The sequence below is a fragment of the Schistocerca americana genome, chromosome 3 (genome assembly GCF_021461395.2).
Source record: "Schistocerca americana isolate TAMUIC-IGC-003095 chromosome 3, iqSchAmer2.1, whole genome shotgun sequence".
NCBI lineage: Eukaryota > Metazoa > Arthropoda > Insecta > Orthoptera > Acrididae > Schistocerca > Schistocerca americana.
Genome location: NC_060121.1, coordinates 537,297,060 through 537,311,000, shown reverse-complemented (window position 1 = coordinate 537,311,000; position 13,941 = coordinate 537,297,060). Strand labels below are relative to the sequence as shown.

General features: G+C 42.1%; 1 protein-coding gene across 3 annotated transcripts in view; it reads left to right on the top strand.

Moving 5' to 3' along the window:
* The window catches only part of LOC124605450 (ubiquitin-conjugating enzyme E2 W), a 109,157-nt gene that overhangs the window by 26,524 nt on the left and 68,692 nt on the right, over positions 1-13,941 (top strand). For all 3 annotated transcript variants that reach the window (XM_047137129.1, XM_047137131.1, XM_047137130.1), the window contains exon 3: positions 11,929-12,031. In XM_047137129.1, coding sequence (XP_046993085.1) covers positions 11,929-12,031 — 103 coding nt within the window. The remainder of the gene's footprint in view (positions 1-11,928; positions 12,032-13,941) is intronic.

Genomic DNA, 13,941 nt, shown 5'->3' with positions numbered 1-13,941 from the left:
GCCGCCCCCCGCCGACTCTCGCCGCCCCCCGCCGACTCTCGCCGCCCCCCGCCGACTCTCGCCGCCCCCCGCCGACTCTCGCCGCCCCCCGCCGACTCTCGCCGCCCCCCGCCAACTCTCGCCGCGCCCTCACCCATCTCTCTCTCTCTCTCTCCCCCTCCTCCCTCCCCGTTGTCCCTCTCCCCTCACTATTATTTGTCTTGAGAAGTGTTAATTAACAGATGTGTTATCTTGATTGTCACGGTTCTAGTAAATAAACAAATGATTTTAGGATTGAGAGTGCAGTCAACAGCGGAACTTTTTTGCAGTTTTTATTGGAGTGGTGCTTAGTGTCTACTGAACATTCTTCGCCATTGAGGAATTGAATCACACTGTGTCTGAGAGGGGTGCCACTGAAGGAGAGAGCAACATGTTGTGTGTGGCTTTCCGTCAAGGGCATGAAGCCTGGTTGGCCGTATTTATATTGAACTGCTGTGTACTGTACATTTCTGATGAAAATGTATTGTAATCAGCACATTATGGACATGCACCTTATGTATGAATGTGCAAATTGTAATGTACCTGAATCAGATGTTTATTTGCTGGCAGGTTTCCTAATAGACATTTGCCAAACAATAAGACATTTCAAAGAATACCTGAATGCCCATGGCATCTTTTCAGTTATCGATCTTACTATCTCATTCGATGCAGAGCTATAATGAATGTTTTTCTTTAGGACAAAATTTTAATTGACATAAATTTGTATTTTTTAACCATTTTATTTAAACATTAAAAATAAAAATGCAGGGTGTCAATGAATGTTACATATTTTGCTTTTCACAATGCATCAATATCTGGTACTACTTTTTGTGCACTGCTAATTCAAAGATAGTCTTTTAAACAGAAGTCTGTCAGTGAGCATCTGTGGGTAGATTTTATTCTCTTCATAGTGGAAAAAAGTTGCTCACATAAGTATGTTGATCCAAACATTGGCATAATCATAGCTGCAGATTTGTAAAGTTTGTAGAAATTTGTCTTGAAGAAAATTGTTATAAAAGTCTGTGAGATTAATTTTAATATTAAACTTGAAACCAATTACCTTTCCCATTGTAGGTCTACAAGTTTTAACTGCAGCTCAGTTTCCACATTACCAACATGAAAATAAAAGTGAAAAGAAATTAAACTTTAAAAAATACCAGTGTTCACAAGTGCTAGCTGTCTAAACACAAAGCCCTGAACACAGTCATACATCTGTGACATTAACATGTTCTTACCCTGCAATGCTAAATTCAGAACTTTCAAGTGGCGTATAATGTCACAGAGGTGGACCAAAACTGCTATCCACCATTTGTTTTCAATTCAGCACCAGGCTTCCCACTCATGTCCATAAATATATCTATTTCACTCCAAAGTTCAAAAAATCTCTCAAGGCTTTTACCTTAACCCAGCCAGTGTATTTCACAGTGATGTGGCACATCGCCATAAATGTTTTTCTGGTCTTCTAAACAGGGTTTAAACTGGTGATGATTGAGAGCATGACAGCAGATGAAATTTCTTGTATGAGTCACAACATTCATCACTTCTGTCATGTTCACACTTTTAACACAAAAATTCTCATAGTGGAAAATGCATTGCATTGCACAAGTCTCATGTGCAATGGACAACAATTGTAGCATCTCTCATAAAAGAGTCATGAAACAAGTATTTTGGCCAACCATAGCTGTTGCGCCATCTGCGGACCCTGATGTGAGGTTTTTCCATTGTAGACCCATATTTTCAACTCACTTCTGCACCCAAGTGAGATTATTTGGCCCTGCTGTATTGTCTTTCATCAGAACCAAGTCCAGTAATTCTTCTGCGACAATGAGACTGCCATCTACTATGCAAATGTAAATCGTCAACTGCACAATGTCAATAATGCCTGTGCACTCGTCCAACTCAATGAAAAGGCAATATTTTTTGCAAGAACCATTGCCTTATCTGAAACATTATTAGTTATTTCTTGAATTCTGCAAATGGTTGAATGAGAGAAACTAACTGCCTGAAACTCATGAAGTCTCTCAGGAGCTATTTGCTCAGCTGCGGACACCAAACATGTCTTTATAAGCTCTCCTTCAGCGAACTGATCATTGCTTTGGCAATCTAAAAGTAGTGTGGTAACTTGTTCATTTTGCAGGTGCATTTGCTGTGTGTTCCTCCTGAAAACAAAAATATATTTTTATAGTGAAAGTATTGGGGAAAATTATTAAGGTGTTTATTTATCTGATTAAATATGATGAATATTTATTTCAGTCACATTACTTAACTCTTTCTTTAATTTTTGCACATCTCCACTTCTCACGCTCTTCGCCGTTGTAGTGTCCATAATCTTTTGCGGAGAAGGTATTGTGATACATTTGTAAATTGAATTTTTCATTGTGTTCAGAACTCTGAAGCACACGAAGCATCTTAATACACCATCACATACTTTGAGCATATAGGCATCCTGCACTGGCATGTTGTAGTATTATGTTGGTGTGTCTGAACTGCACTTTGAAGCTCCTAACACAGCCATCAAGCTGTTTTTTTTAGTGATTTTAAAACAGCTGCTATCTACACTGTGCAGTAAATATATACATTTGCATCCAGCGCTATGCCAAAACCATCTATGGTAATTCCTATGAAGGAAGTCACTTCCCTGGAGGAACTTTAATTTCTCTTATCTTATCTTTGTGCTCTGTATGCAAAATGTGGGTGGGTGGTTGTAGAATCATTCTGCAGACTGCTGCAAATGCCAGTTGTCTAAATTTTCTCAGTAGTGTTTCTCGAAAAGAATTGAGTTCATGAAGCATCTCTGTAATACTTGCGTGTTGATCGAACCCACCAGTAACAAATTTGAAATATGTTGTATCCTTTGCAGATGAACTACACTTTCCTAAAATTCTCCCAGTAAACTGAAGCTGATCCGTCACCTTCTGTACTAGCACCCTTATGTGCTCAGTCTATTTCACATTGCTTTGTGGCTTTATGTTTAAATATTTAATTGAGGTACAGTAGTTCTTTTTAAAATTTCAGAAAATGTGCGCACGGGAAGACATCAGAATCACATTGTCACAGAATAATCTTGGAGTCGCCAACCTCCTTGCAAGCATCACCTGCATCTGACTCGAGTACACCATATGCAGGATCGATTATTTTTTACTTTCTGAAGTAGCCTATGTCCTTCCTAAAAGTTCAAGCCATCTCCGTACCAGATGTCATCAAATTTGGTTCAGCAATGTAGTTGTGAAAATGTAACATACAGGGTAACTTTTGCATTTATAGTATTAGTATGGATAAGAGTGGTACTGCCACACTTCCCTGGACACTCCTGATGATGAACAACCTAGTCTGTATGCTTGGATCTTCATTAACTTTCTCCAGTGGGGCACCATATCAGATTCCAATGTGGAATCTGGCTATTGCCCTTCATCCATGGTTGACAGGAGATCATATGAGAACGGTGAAAGCTGAGTCTCACATGAGTAATGCTTTCTGAATCCATGCTGGTTTGTAGACAGAAGCTCTCCCATCTCAAATTTATTATATTCAGACTCAGAATATGTTTAAGAATTTTGCAGCAAACCAAAGTCAAATACATTGGTCAGTAATTTTGAGAGTCTGTTTTTGTATCCTTCTTATATATAGGAGTCACTTACACTTTTTTCCTATTGCTTGGAAATCTGTGCTGGGCAAAAGATTCATGATAAATGCAAGCTAATTGAGGGGCCATTGCTGTAGGGTACTCTATGTGAAACCAAATCGGAATTCCATGCAGACCTGGTGACTTATTTGTTTCAAATTCTTTCAGTTGCTTCTCTATGCAAGGGGTCCCATTACTACGTTCTCCATATGGGTGTCAGCACGATGATCAGACAATGGTATGTTTGTGTGATCCCTCAAATGCAAGCTCTAAAATTTAAAAATGAAAATTGTTTTAATATCAGTACAGTTGCTGATTCTCCTGGGACGAAAATGTCGTCTGTAATGTTGATCAGAATTTTGACTGCCTCCAGAGGGCTCGCCACTCTTTGGCGGGTTTGTGCTTGGCTACCATTGGGCTCCCACCTTTGCAGCATCTTTTGCCTTCCATGCTGCATGCCTGTCTTGCTATTCCTTTTTCCCTCGCTTGGGGAACATGTCTAGGGTGTTTCTTGGGAATGTGTTCTGCATTTTCAGTAGCTAACATCAGAACAGTCTCACCACTGTTTTTAGTTCCTTTGTTTCTTTCTTCGTTCACCTTCTCCTGTCCTTCCTGTGCTTTGGTGTTTGAGGTTCCTCTTTGTCTTCTTCCTCCCTGTGCACTCCTAAAACCCGGCCCATGTGCCTGACACATAATAGGTGCCTAGGTAATGCATAATTCCCAACCCCAGGTCAACAGGTAGGGTTTGCACCTACCCCCAGGCCCAGGGAGGGGTGATTGCTTAAGTTGCAACCTTCCCAAATTGCCGATTGGTCCCTCTGTCAGGTGTTCTGCAGATGTGACCTGAGGTGTGAACTATCACCTAAGGCAGCTGTACTTTCATCTAAAGGGGGCCTCAGGTTGAAGGAGTGTGCCATTGAAGATGCTGACAATCATGGTGGATTTTCCAGCAGTGAGCCAATCATCATCTTCGCACTCAACATACACCAAATATAAATGGGATGAAGCTCCTGATACATAGACTCTCCCAGCTGCACCACAGTTCTTCATGGTTTCACGTACTGAAGATGGTCAGTCACAAATGTGTTGATGCAATTGAAAAAAGTTGATTGCCGGACCTATGAAATCCTGCTGTTGTTTACGGAATGGCACTTTGCTTTTAGAGACTACTACTGATTCTCAAGCACAACTACTGCTTGCCGCTTCGCTCCTCCACGGCTATCATGTTTGTGTCGAGGCCCATAGAACTGTGAAATTATCCCGTGGTGTTATTTGCACTAGGCTGCTCAATGTAAACATATCCCTCTGACGAGGATGTCATTGCAGTCCATTGGGTGATGAGAAACGTAGATGCACCCTTAGTGCCCACATGCACTCCTTGTCTCACTTTTGGCAGAGTGGTGCTTCCGTCCAAGATCAAAGCAGGTTATGAAGTTACCACAGTCCGTCCGGAAATTCCAAACCTGATGCGCTGCTATCAGTGTCGTTGTTTCAGCCATACTTGAATGTCCTGTTGACACCCAGCCAAATGTGTAACATGTAGTAGGGATGCACAACGAGGGCAATTGTGTGCCTTCTCTTCCCCACTGTATCAACTGCAATGGCTACCATGCTGCCTCCTCTCGAGATTTCCCGTGTATCTTGATGAACCGGCTGTCCAGGAGATCCAGGTATAGTAAAAAGTGTCTTAACAGGTCACTCGCAAGTTATATTGGCTAGTTGCAAACCCTGCGTTCTACCGTCCAGCACTTACAGTAATGTTCTTGCTACATTTTGCTCAATGAAGGACATGGCCATGCAGACATGTGACCTCAAATTCTGCACCGTGGTTGTAAAATTGCCCGGTGTCATGGTAGCATCCGCATCTCCTCCTCCAGCTGTGCAACAAGCCACCAGACTTTCGCCTTATGGGGGCGATGTCACCTGCTATACAACTGGTAGGGCGGAAAGGACAGAAGGAATACCCCTGTGAAGACTTCCTATGTCTGGGGGGCCCACCGGCCAACAAATGACTTGAGTCTTTCTCTGCCAACTGGAAAGGCTTCAAGGAATCAAACAAAGGCAAATGGTCTTCTCCTTCACCATCTCGGAGATCCTCTTCAATGGTGTCACCACGTGATATGTCACCGTTGCGCACCGCCAATTGTTTTGCTGCCCTGGACTTTATAGACCAACTGAAGGAGAATGCCCAATGTCTCTGTGGGTCTCATGGTGCAGGATCCTCCACCTTCTATACTCTGTAGCAGTGAGTCTTCAAAGGCTGGCTCTTTGAGGCCACCAAGGTGACACCCCTTCATTTTTTTCTCTCCTTCCCTTTCCCTGTCATGACTTTCCTCCAAACGAATGTTCACGGCCTTCCATCCAACAAAGAGGACTTATGGCTGCTCTTTGATTCCCAGTGTCCGCTTGTTCTCTGCCTCCAAGAAACAAAATTGCACCCGCACGATTTCTTTGAGCTCCCGCATTTCTTCCCAGTCTGCTTTGACCTTTCCCCCGAAGATGGCATTCCATCTCATGGGGAGTCATACTGCTCATCCAGGATGACATTCATAGTCAACCCATTTCCCTGACTACTCGGCTTCAAGTTGTTGCAGTCTGCATTTTCCTTCCTCACCTGACCTTTTTCCTTTGTACCATTTACTTCGCTCTGTCATTCGAGGTCACCAGGGTAGACTTCCTCCAAATTACTGGGCAGCTACCTCACCCCTTTCTGCTGCTCAATGACTGTAATGTGCACCATCCCCTTTGGGGTTCTCTCAGAAGAGTTGCCCTTTCAGCTGACCTTCTCAGTCAACTTTAATCTCATCTGCCTTAACACGGAAGTCACCTATGTTTCTTTCAGACTCCACATACACTTATTCTCATTTGGACCTATCCTTCTGCACTGCCCAGCTTGCCGATCATCTCGAGTGATCTGTTCTCTCTGACACATACTCAAGCGACCATTTCCCGTATCCTATCTGTTTGCTGACTCCTACCCCACGTACGTGCACACCCAAATGGTAGCTTTCTAAGACCAACTGGAGGCTTTACTCCTCCTTGGCGACCTTTGACGAACAACATTTCCCCATTTGTGATGACCAGGTGGAATATCTTACAACCATTATCCTTACCGCCACATAATGTTCCATCCCTCACATTTCGTCTTTACTGCACCATGTAATGGTCCCTCAGTGAACTGAGGCGTGCCGCGATGCAATTTGCGCGTGGAGATGTGCTCCCCGCATTTGTAACCGTCATCCTGCGATGGAAAACTGCATTCGTTATAAACAGTTCCGTGCACAGTGTCGTCGCGGTCATCGTGATAGCAAAAAAGCTAGCTGGATTTTATTTACTAGTTCTTTCAACAGTTCCACTCCCTCTTCCGTTCTGTTGGCAAACCTCCAATGGCTCTCTGGGACCAAGGTCCATTCCCCAATTTCCGGCCTGACCGTAGCAGACAATGTCATAGTGGACCCTACTGCTATCTCCAATACCTTGAGCTGCCATTTTGTGCAAATTTTGAGCTCCTCCCACTATCAGCCCGCCTTCCTCTATCGGAAACGAGCGGAGGATGCTCGGGCGATACCCTTCTCTTCTCAGAATCATGAGTGCTACAATGTCGCCTTAACTATGAAGGAGCTAGATCATCCTCTCACTTCATCCCAATCCTCCACCCCAGGGCCAGACGATGTTCACTTTCAGATGTTGCAACACCTTTCTCTTATGGGCAAGTATCTTCTGTTTCATACATACAACTGCATCTGGCCAGAGGGTGTGTTTCCCAGACCATGGTGTGAACCCACTGTCATACCCATACCTAAGCCTGGTAAGGACAAACACCTTTCTTCTAGCAGCCGCCCCATTTCTTTCACCAGCTGTGTATGCAAGGTGATGGAACATATGATTCATGCTTGGCTGGTATGATGGCTCAGCCTTGCAATTTACTAACCACTGCACAGTGTGGATTTCGAGTGTGTTGTTCTGCAGTTGACCATCTTGTCACTTTGTCCACCCATATTATGAATGGTTTTATGCGGAAATCTCAGATTGTGGCCGTGTTTTCTGATTTGGAGAAAGCCTACGATACCTGCTGGAGGACTGGTATCCTCTGCACTCTCTACATGTCGGGCTTCCATGCCTGCCTGCCCCATTTCCGTCAGGAATTTTTAAAAGACTGACTTGTCAAGGTACGTGTAGGTCCTGCATTGTCAGACACCTTTATCCAGGAAAATAGTGTGCCTCAGGGTTCCATCCTGTGTGTCATCCTCTTTGCTGTCGCCAGTAACCCTATTATGGCCTGTCTCCCACCAGGTATCTCCTGCTTCCTTTTCATTGACGATTTTGCCATCTATTGCAGTTCTCCACTGACGTGTCTCATTGAGCTTCATCTTCAGCTATGTCTTGATCATATTTACTCATGGAGCATTGACAGAGGCTTTCAATTTTCACTGGCAAAACCGTTTGAATGAATTTCTGGCGGTGCAATTGGTTTCTTCCACCGTCTTTACATCTTGGGCCTGTTGCTCTTCCATTCATTGAAAGTACGAAATTCCTGGGGCTGACGCTCAATAGTAAACTTTCTAGGTCCTCCCATATGTCTTACCTGGCAGCCTGCTGTACGCAGTCCCTCAGTGTCCTAAGTATCCTCTGTGGTACTTCCTGGAGAGCAGATCAAATCACTCTCTTACATTTGTACTGGTCCCTTGTCCGTTGGAAACTCTACTATGGGTGTTTCATTTGTGCATCTGCACATCAATCCCTCTTATGCCGTCTCATTCTGTGCACCATCGTGGCATCCATTTGGCGACTGGTGCCTTTTATACTAGTCGGACTGAGATTCTGTACGCAGAAGCTGCCGAACTACCTCTGTCCGACCACCATGACTTTCTCTTCAGCAGATATGCATGCCATTTATCTGCCATGCGTGGCTACCCATCATACACCTCCTCCTTAGATGACTCCTTTGATCGTCAGTATGGGGCACATCCCTCTTCTCTGTTACCTCCTGGAGTTCGCTTTCGGCTGTTGCTCCGGCAGCTTAACTTCACGCTGCCTTCCACTTTCCTGATGGGTATGAACCCTTCACCACCTTGGCTTCGTGCGGCGGTTCGTGCTCACCTTGGCCATCATTTGCTTCCTAAGGACACTACTCCTGCCTCGCTCTATCGCCTTCACTTTCACGACCTTCTCACGGAACTTCGCGGAGTACCTTTGTATACACTAATGGCTCTCGGACTGATCATGGTGTCGGGTGTGCCTTCGTCATTGGCACCGAAATATTTTGATATCGGCTTCTGGAACACTGCTTAGTATTTACAGCAGAGCTCTTTGCCCCGTATCAGGCCACGCAGTACCTCCGGTGACACAGGCGTTTCAATTGTGTCATCTACTCAGTGTGTCTCAGTGCCCTACAAAGCCTTTGTGTGCTGTACACCATACATCCCTTAGTGCAACTGGTCCATGAAAGCTGTTACTTGCCAACTCTTGATGGAGTCCCTGTTATGTGTATGTGGGTTCCAGTTCGTGTCAGTCTGACAGGAAACGAGGCTGCTGCCAAGGTTGCAGTCCCCGTACCTCAGCCCACTAGTTCTAATATTTCCTCTAATGATGTCTGTGTTGCCGCCTGTCAATAGGTCATGTCACTTTGGCATCACCGCTGGTCCTCCCTTCATGGGAACAAGCTCCGGGGAATTAAACCTCTCCCAGCAGTTTGGACGACCTCCTCTTGGCCCTCTCGCCATGAGAAAATCGTTTTAGCTAGGACACTTGTGTTCTTAGCCATCACCATTTGTTAAGTGGTGCTCCCCCATCACTTTGTGCTCAGTGGCCTCAACCTTTGACGGTCCGCCATTTCCTGATGGAATGCCATTTTTTTAAATACTTACATTCTCATTTGTGTTTGTCGTTTGAGTTATTGGCCGTTTTAACGAACTATGCATGGGCTGTCGGCTGCATTGTACTTTTTATCTGTCATAGCAATACAGTGAAGGACATTTAATCTTTAGTTCAGGACCTCTTTTTCTCTATGGCATATTTTATAGACCTTTCTCCACATCCCTGTTTTTAGCTGTCTTCCCCCTTCGTTTTTAACTCCTCTCTTTGTCTTCATGTTCTACAGTTGTGACTTGGACGTGTATGACACTAGTTGTTTTTGTGCCCTAAAACAAAACAAAACAAAACAAACAGAATTGTGTCTGTGGCCACTAACTCTGGTTTCATTTGCAGCTCTAATGTTTTAAACTGCTTTTGAGATGAGGTAAATATGGTTGGGATTGGGAGCCTCCCACCACATGCTAGACCCGGATGAGGGATGGGTGATTTAATTTTTTAATCCCATAGTCAACAACAAAATTTTTTTGTTAATTATGTTATGTCATGGCATCTTTCAGTTACTGCCATAGTCAGACCCAAAGATCAGTGTCATTGTACAGTAAAACAAGCAACTGCAGTAGACATTTCAAAGTAGGTTTTATTTTGCATTGACACTGAATTTTGTTTCTGATTCTGGCAATACTTGAAACACATCTGTTTGATCAGCTGCTGAATGTGTATGACATGCTGAACCATAGGCATATCAATAAAAATAGCATATTAGTTTTCAAATTAGAAATAGGATAAAGTTTTGCCCAAGCTGGGTGTCAAATTTGTTGAAATATGACCAAAAGCATATGTGGAGAGCAATTTATCAGCATCGTTGAAACTTTTTAAAGTTGTTTCTAGTGCCAGTTTAAAACTGTGGCTGAAGCATCAGTCAACCAGAATGAACTTGGTGATTATAACTTTGGAAACTGATGGACCTCCGTCATAAAAGATGAAGTTGATTTCTTTTGCCAGAAAGTTTATAGCCAGTGTTTCTTAGGATGTAAAAGGAGTTATTTTTATTTATTACCTCAGCTGGATGAAAATGTGTGAGAAGAGGCCTGGAGTGAATATAGTGTAATGGTAAAGCAAAGGGATTTGAAATACAAATTGTTAGAACACTAATCTGATTTACAAGATTTTGTACCCTCTGACTTCCACCTTTTTCCACATGTAAGAAATTTGTGTCTGGATAACATTGTGAACCCATTAGTTATGTTTTAGTGTCAGCTGATGTAGTTTGCAAGGCATTCAGAAGTTCATGTCAGGGATGAAATATGTTCATTAGAAAAACATTGATCTGAGTGCAGTGCCTTTTGATATAATGGATTTTACACACATTTAGTATGTGGACAGTAATAGATGGCATCGAATCTCCATGCACAGGTCATGTTAGTCTTGTAGATTAGAAGGAGGGGGCTACTGAATTCTGAGCTTCATTCCTTTCTTCTTGCTTGAAAAGAGATTTGATGTATTACATGTGTCTGAGCACAATGTATGTTGATACAGATGAGGAAGAAAGTGTTCATTCAACAGTAGCATATAATAATGATAATATATGATGTTCTTTCTAGAATCTTTTAAGGATAGGTTTTCAAATGATTTGGCATACCAAATAAAGCGTGACAGTACATTAATAGTATCAGAAGAAAAATTCGCATTAGAAATCAATAAAATTGCAAAGTGACTGAGTGGCTGGCCACTGCTTACCTTTAGGAGGTGAAATTCCAGTACTGCCGATTAACACATTTAAAAGTGATCTTGATTTTTGTTTCTCCTTGTCCCCTCTACAGGTGGGTTCCTCCCATGCATGGGTCTGAGTGACCTGTTTCTCCTTTCTGACCGTCCCCAAACTACCCTGCTTTCCTTCTCGAGGAAAGAACTAATAGTTCCAAAGGCTAGGAACAGATGTTTGCTTTTAAATGTAGTTACTGGCAGTAATGGCCAGCCTTTCTCTCTTTGGAACTTCACAGGACTTTCTTATGAAATTTGCTGAAAACAATCAGTTACAGTTTGAAAGCAAAAGTACTAACATAAATCAATATCTGCTTGACAACTCCGTCCATGTCATAGAAGAATCATTCTTAAGTAATATATATATTATAGTCCTCGATTTGCATTCAGTTTTTTTTTTTTTTTTTTAGGGATTTGTGTATGTCACTGTACTGAGACTTTAATGGGATTCTAGTGCTTTTTCATTCTTCACTGTTTCTACCTCATTTTTGTATCAGCCTTTACATGATTTGTTTTTGAAATGGCCATTTGGAGTGGAATGGCAAACACAATGTTTCTTATATTCATGTACCCTTACTTGTAGATATTGTTTCCTGTGTTTTATGTATTAAGGCTGGAAATATATTTGTTGAATTATAGACAACAAGGGCCATTGGAAGTCAGTTACATTAGTATTAATCATTATTTTTGTATTTCTCTCTTTTCTTTTCCAGATGGATTATTCAGATGGATGGTGCACAAGGTACACTATATGAGGGCGAGCAGTTCCAACTCCAGTTCAAATTTAGTTCAAAATACCCCTTTGACTCACCAGAGGTACTTAACATTCGGGTTCTTTTTCTAAATATGACATTCATAACCTTGATTTAAACACTTTAAAGGCTAATATTTGCAAAGAATTCAAGATCATGAAGGAATGTGAAAAATTAATTTATATAAAATAAAGTTAATAACAACAAAGGTCACCAGTTACAGTGTCAGAGACAATATGTAATTGTTGTCAGTAAGATGGTTTAACTTTAATGAGAAATCTTCACTTAACATCAGTACAGAAGTACAATAAAATAATTTTATTTATTATTAATGCCCATCAGGCTGGAAGGAAACTGTAGTAAGGTCGACTAGAACACATGAGAATAAATACTTAGTTCATTGATTTGGAACTGCAAGTTTCTTTCTAAGAGGGTGGATCAGACCTAAAGTGCATGGAAGATGGAGATAAAGAGCAGTTCAGTCAGGACAGTGACTGACTAGTCAATTCTTCCTTATTGCAGAAAAATACAGTAGTAAAAGCAGTGAAATCAACAACACAAGACACTGTCATTAGAGGTGTGAATTGTCCTATCACAAAATCTTTACTTTACGTATGGTATATAAAGTGAGATGTGATAGGTCGCAAGTAACGTAAAAGGAAGCTCAATCTGGGTTTCTAATTCTGCCAAAGTCCTACAATACAAATGGATAACTCAGTAATCTGGACAGAGATACAGAAGAGCTGCGATCTGATTAAGGGTATAATCACCTGAGAAGATTGTGAGGAACCCATGGTAAGCATTAGTGAGGATGGCTGGTAGGGGTGGGGCACTACTTCATCCAAATACAAGACGAGTGTGTGAGTCAAATTTTTAATTTTAATAGAAGATAGACAGTCAAAAAATGAAAGCAAAAATGAAATAAAGTATATGGGTAAGAGTGTTCTAGGTGATAATGTCTGCTGCTACCACCACCACCACCACCACCACCACCACTGCCAGCTTCCAACCCCACCACCAGCACCCCCTACCTCCACCAACAGTATCCACCCCCCCACCCCCACCCCCCCATCACCACCTCCACCAAAAGCAAAACTGCCTCTGGTAACAATTTCCACAAGAAAACAGAGTAGTTTAGAACTTCACAAAAAAATCCAAATTTAAGTGTAGAATGATTACTTATTTGTAATGCACTGTCTGTCTTACAAGGGGAGGCCGCCAATTGTGAAATTCAGATTTGATTTATACTGCGCATAATAAAAGCTCATGGCAAAGGACCAAGATGCACTTCTCAGCCGTTGTTGAGAAAATTGACAGTTAAAAGAAACCGTTGCAGTGAAATACTCTCTACGATTAATAATTTTCTACAGCGTTGTGGCGCAGCGGTAAGCGCTCGGGTTCGTAATCTGAAGGTCGCCGGATCGGATCTCGCGCCATGCAATTTTTTTTATTATTTGTTTTTTGTAATTCAAATGTATATACACACACACACACATATATATATATATATATATATATATATATATATATATATATATATATATATATATATGGAAACATTCCACGTGGGAAAAATATAGCTAAAAACACAGATGATGTGACTTACCGAACGAAAGTGCTGGCAGGTCGATAGACACACAAACATACACATGAAATTCAAACTTTCGCAACAAACTGTTGCCTCATCAGGAAATAGGGAAGGGGAGGGAAAGACGAAAGGATTTGGGTTTTAAGGGACAGGGTAAGGAGTCATTCCAATACCGTGAGCGGAAAGACTTACCTTAGGGGGAAAAAGGGGTTTACACTCGCACACACACGCACACATCCATCACCACATACACAGACACAAGCAGACATCTATATACAAAAAATTCCTGGCAATCAGTTGCAACAATTATGCATATAATAAGTTGTTTAACAGGGTGTACCAAAGCTGTCACATACGCACTGATTTTTGACGATGTTATAAGTTGC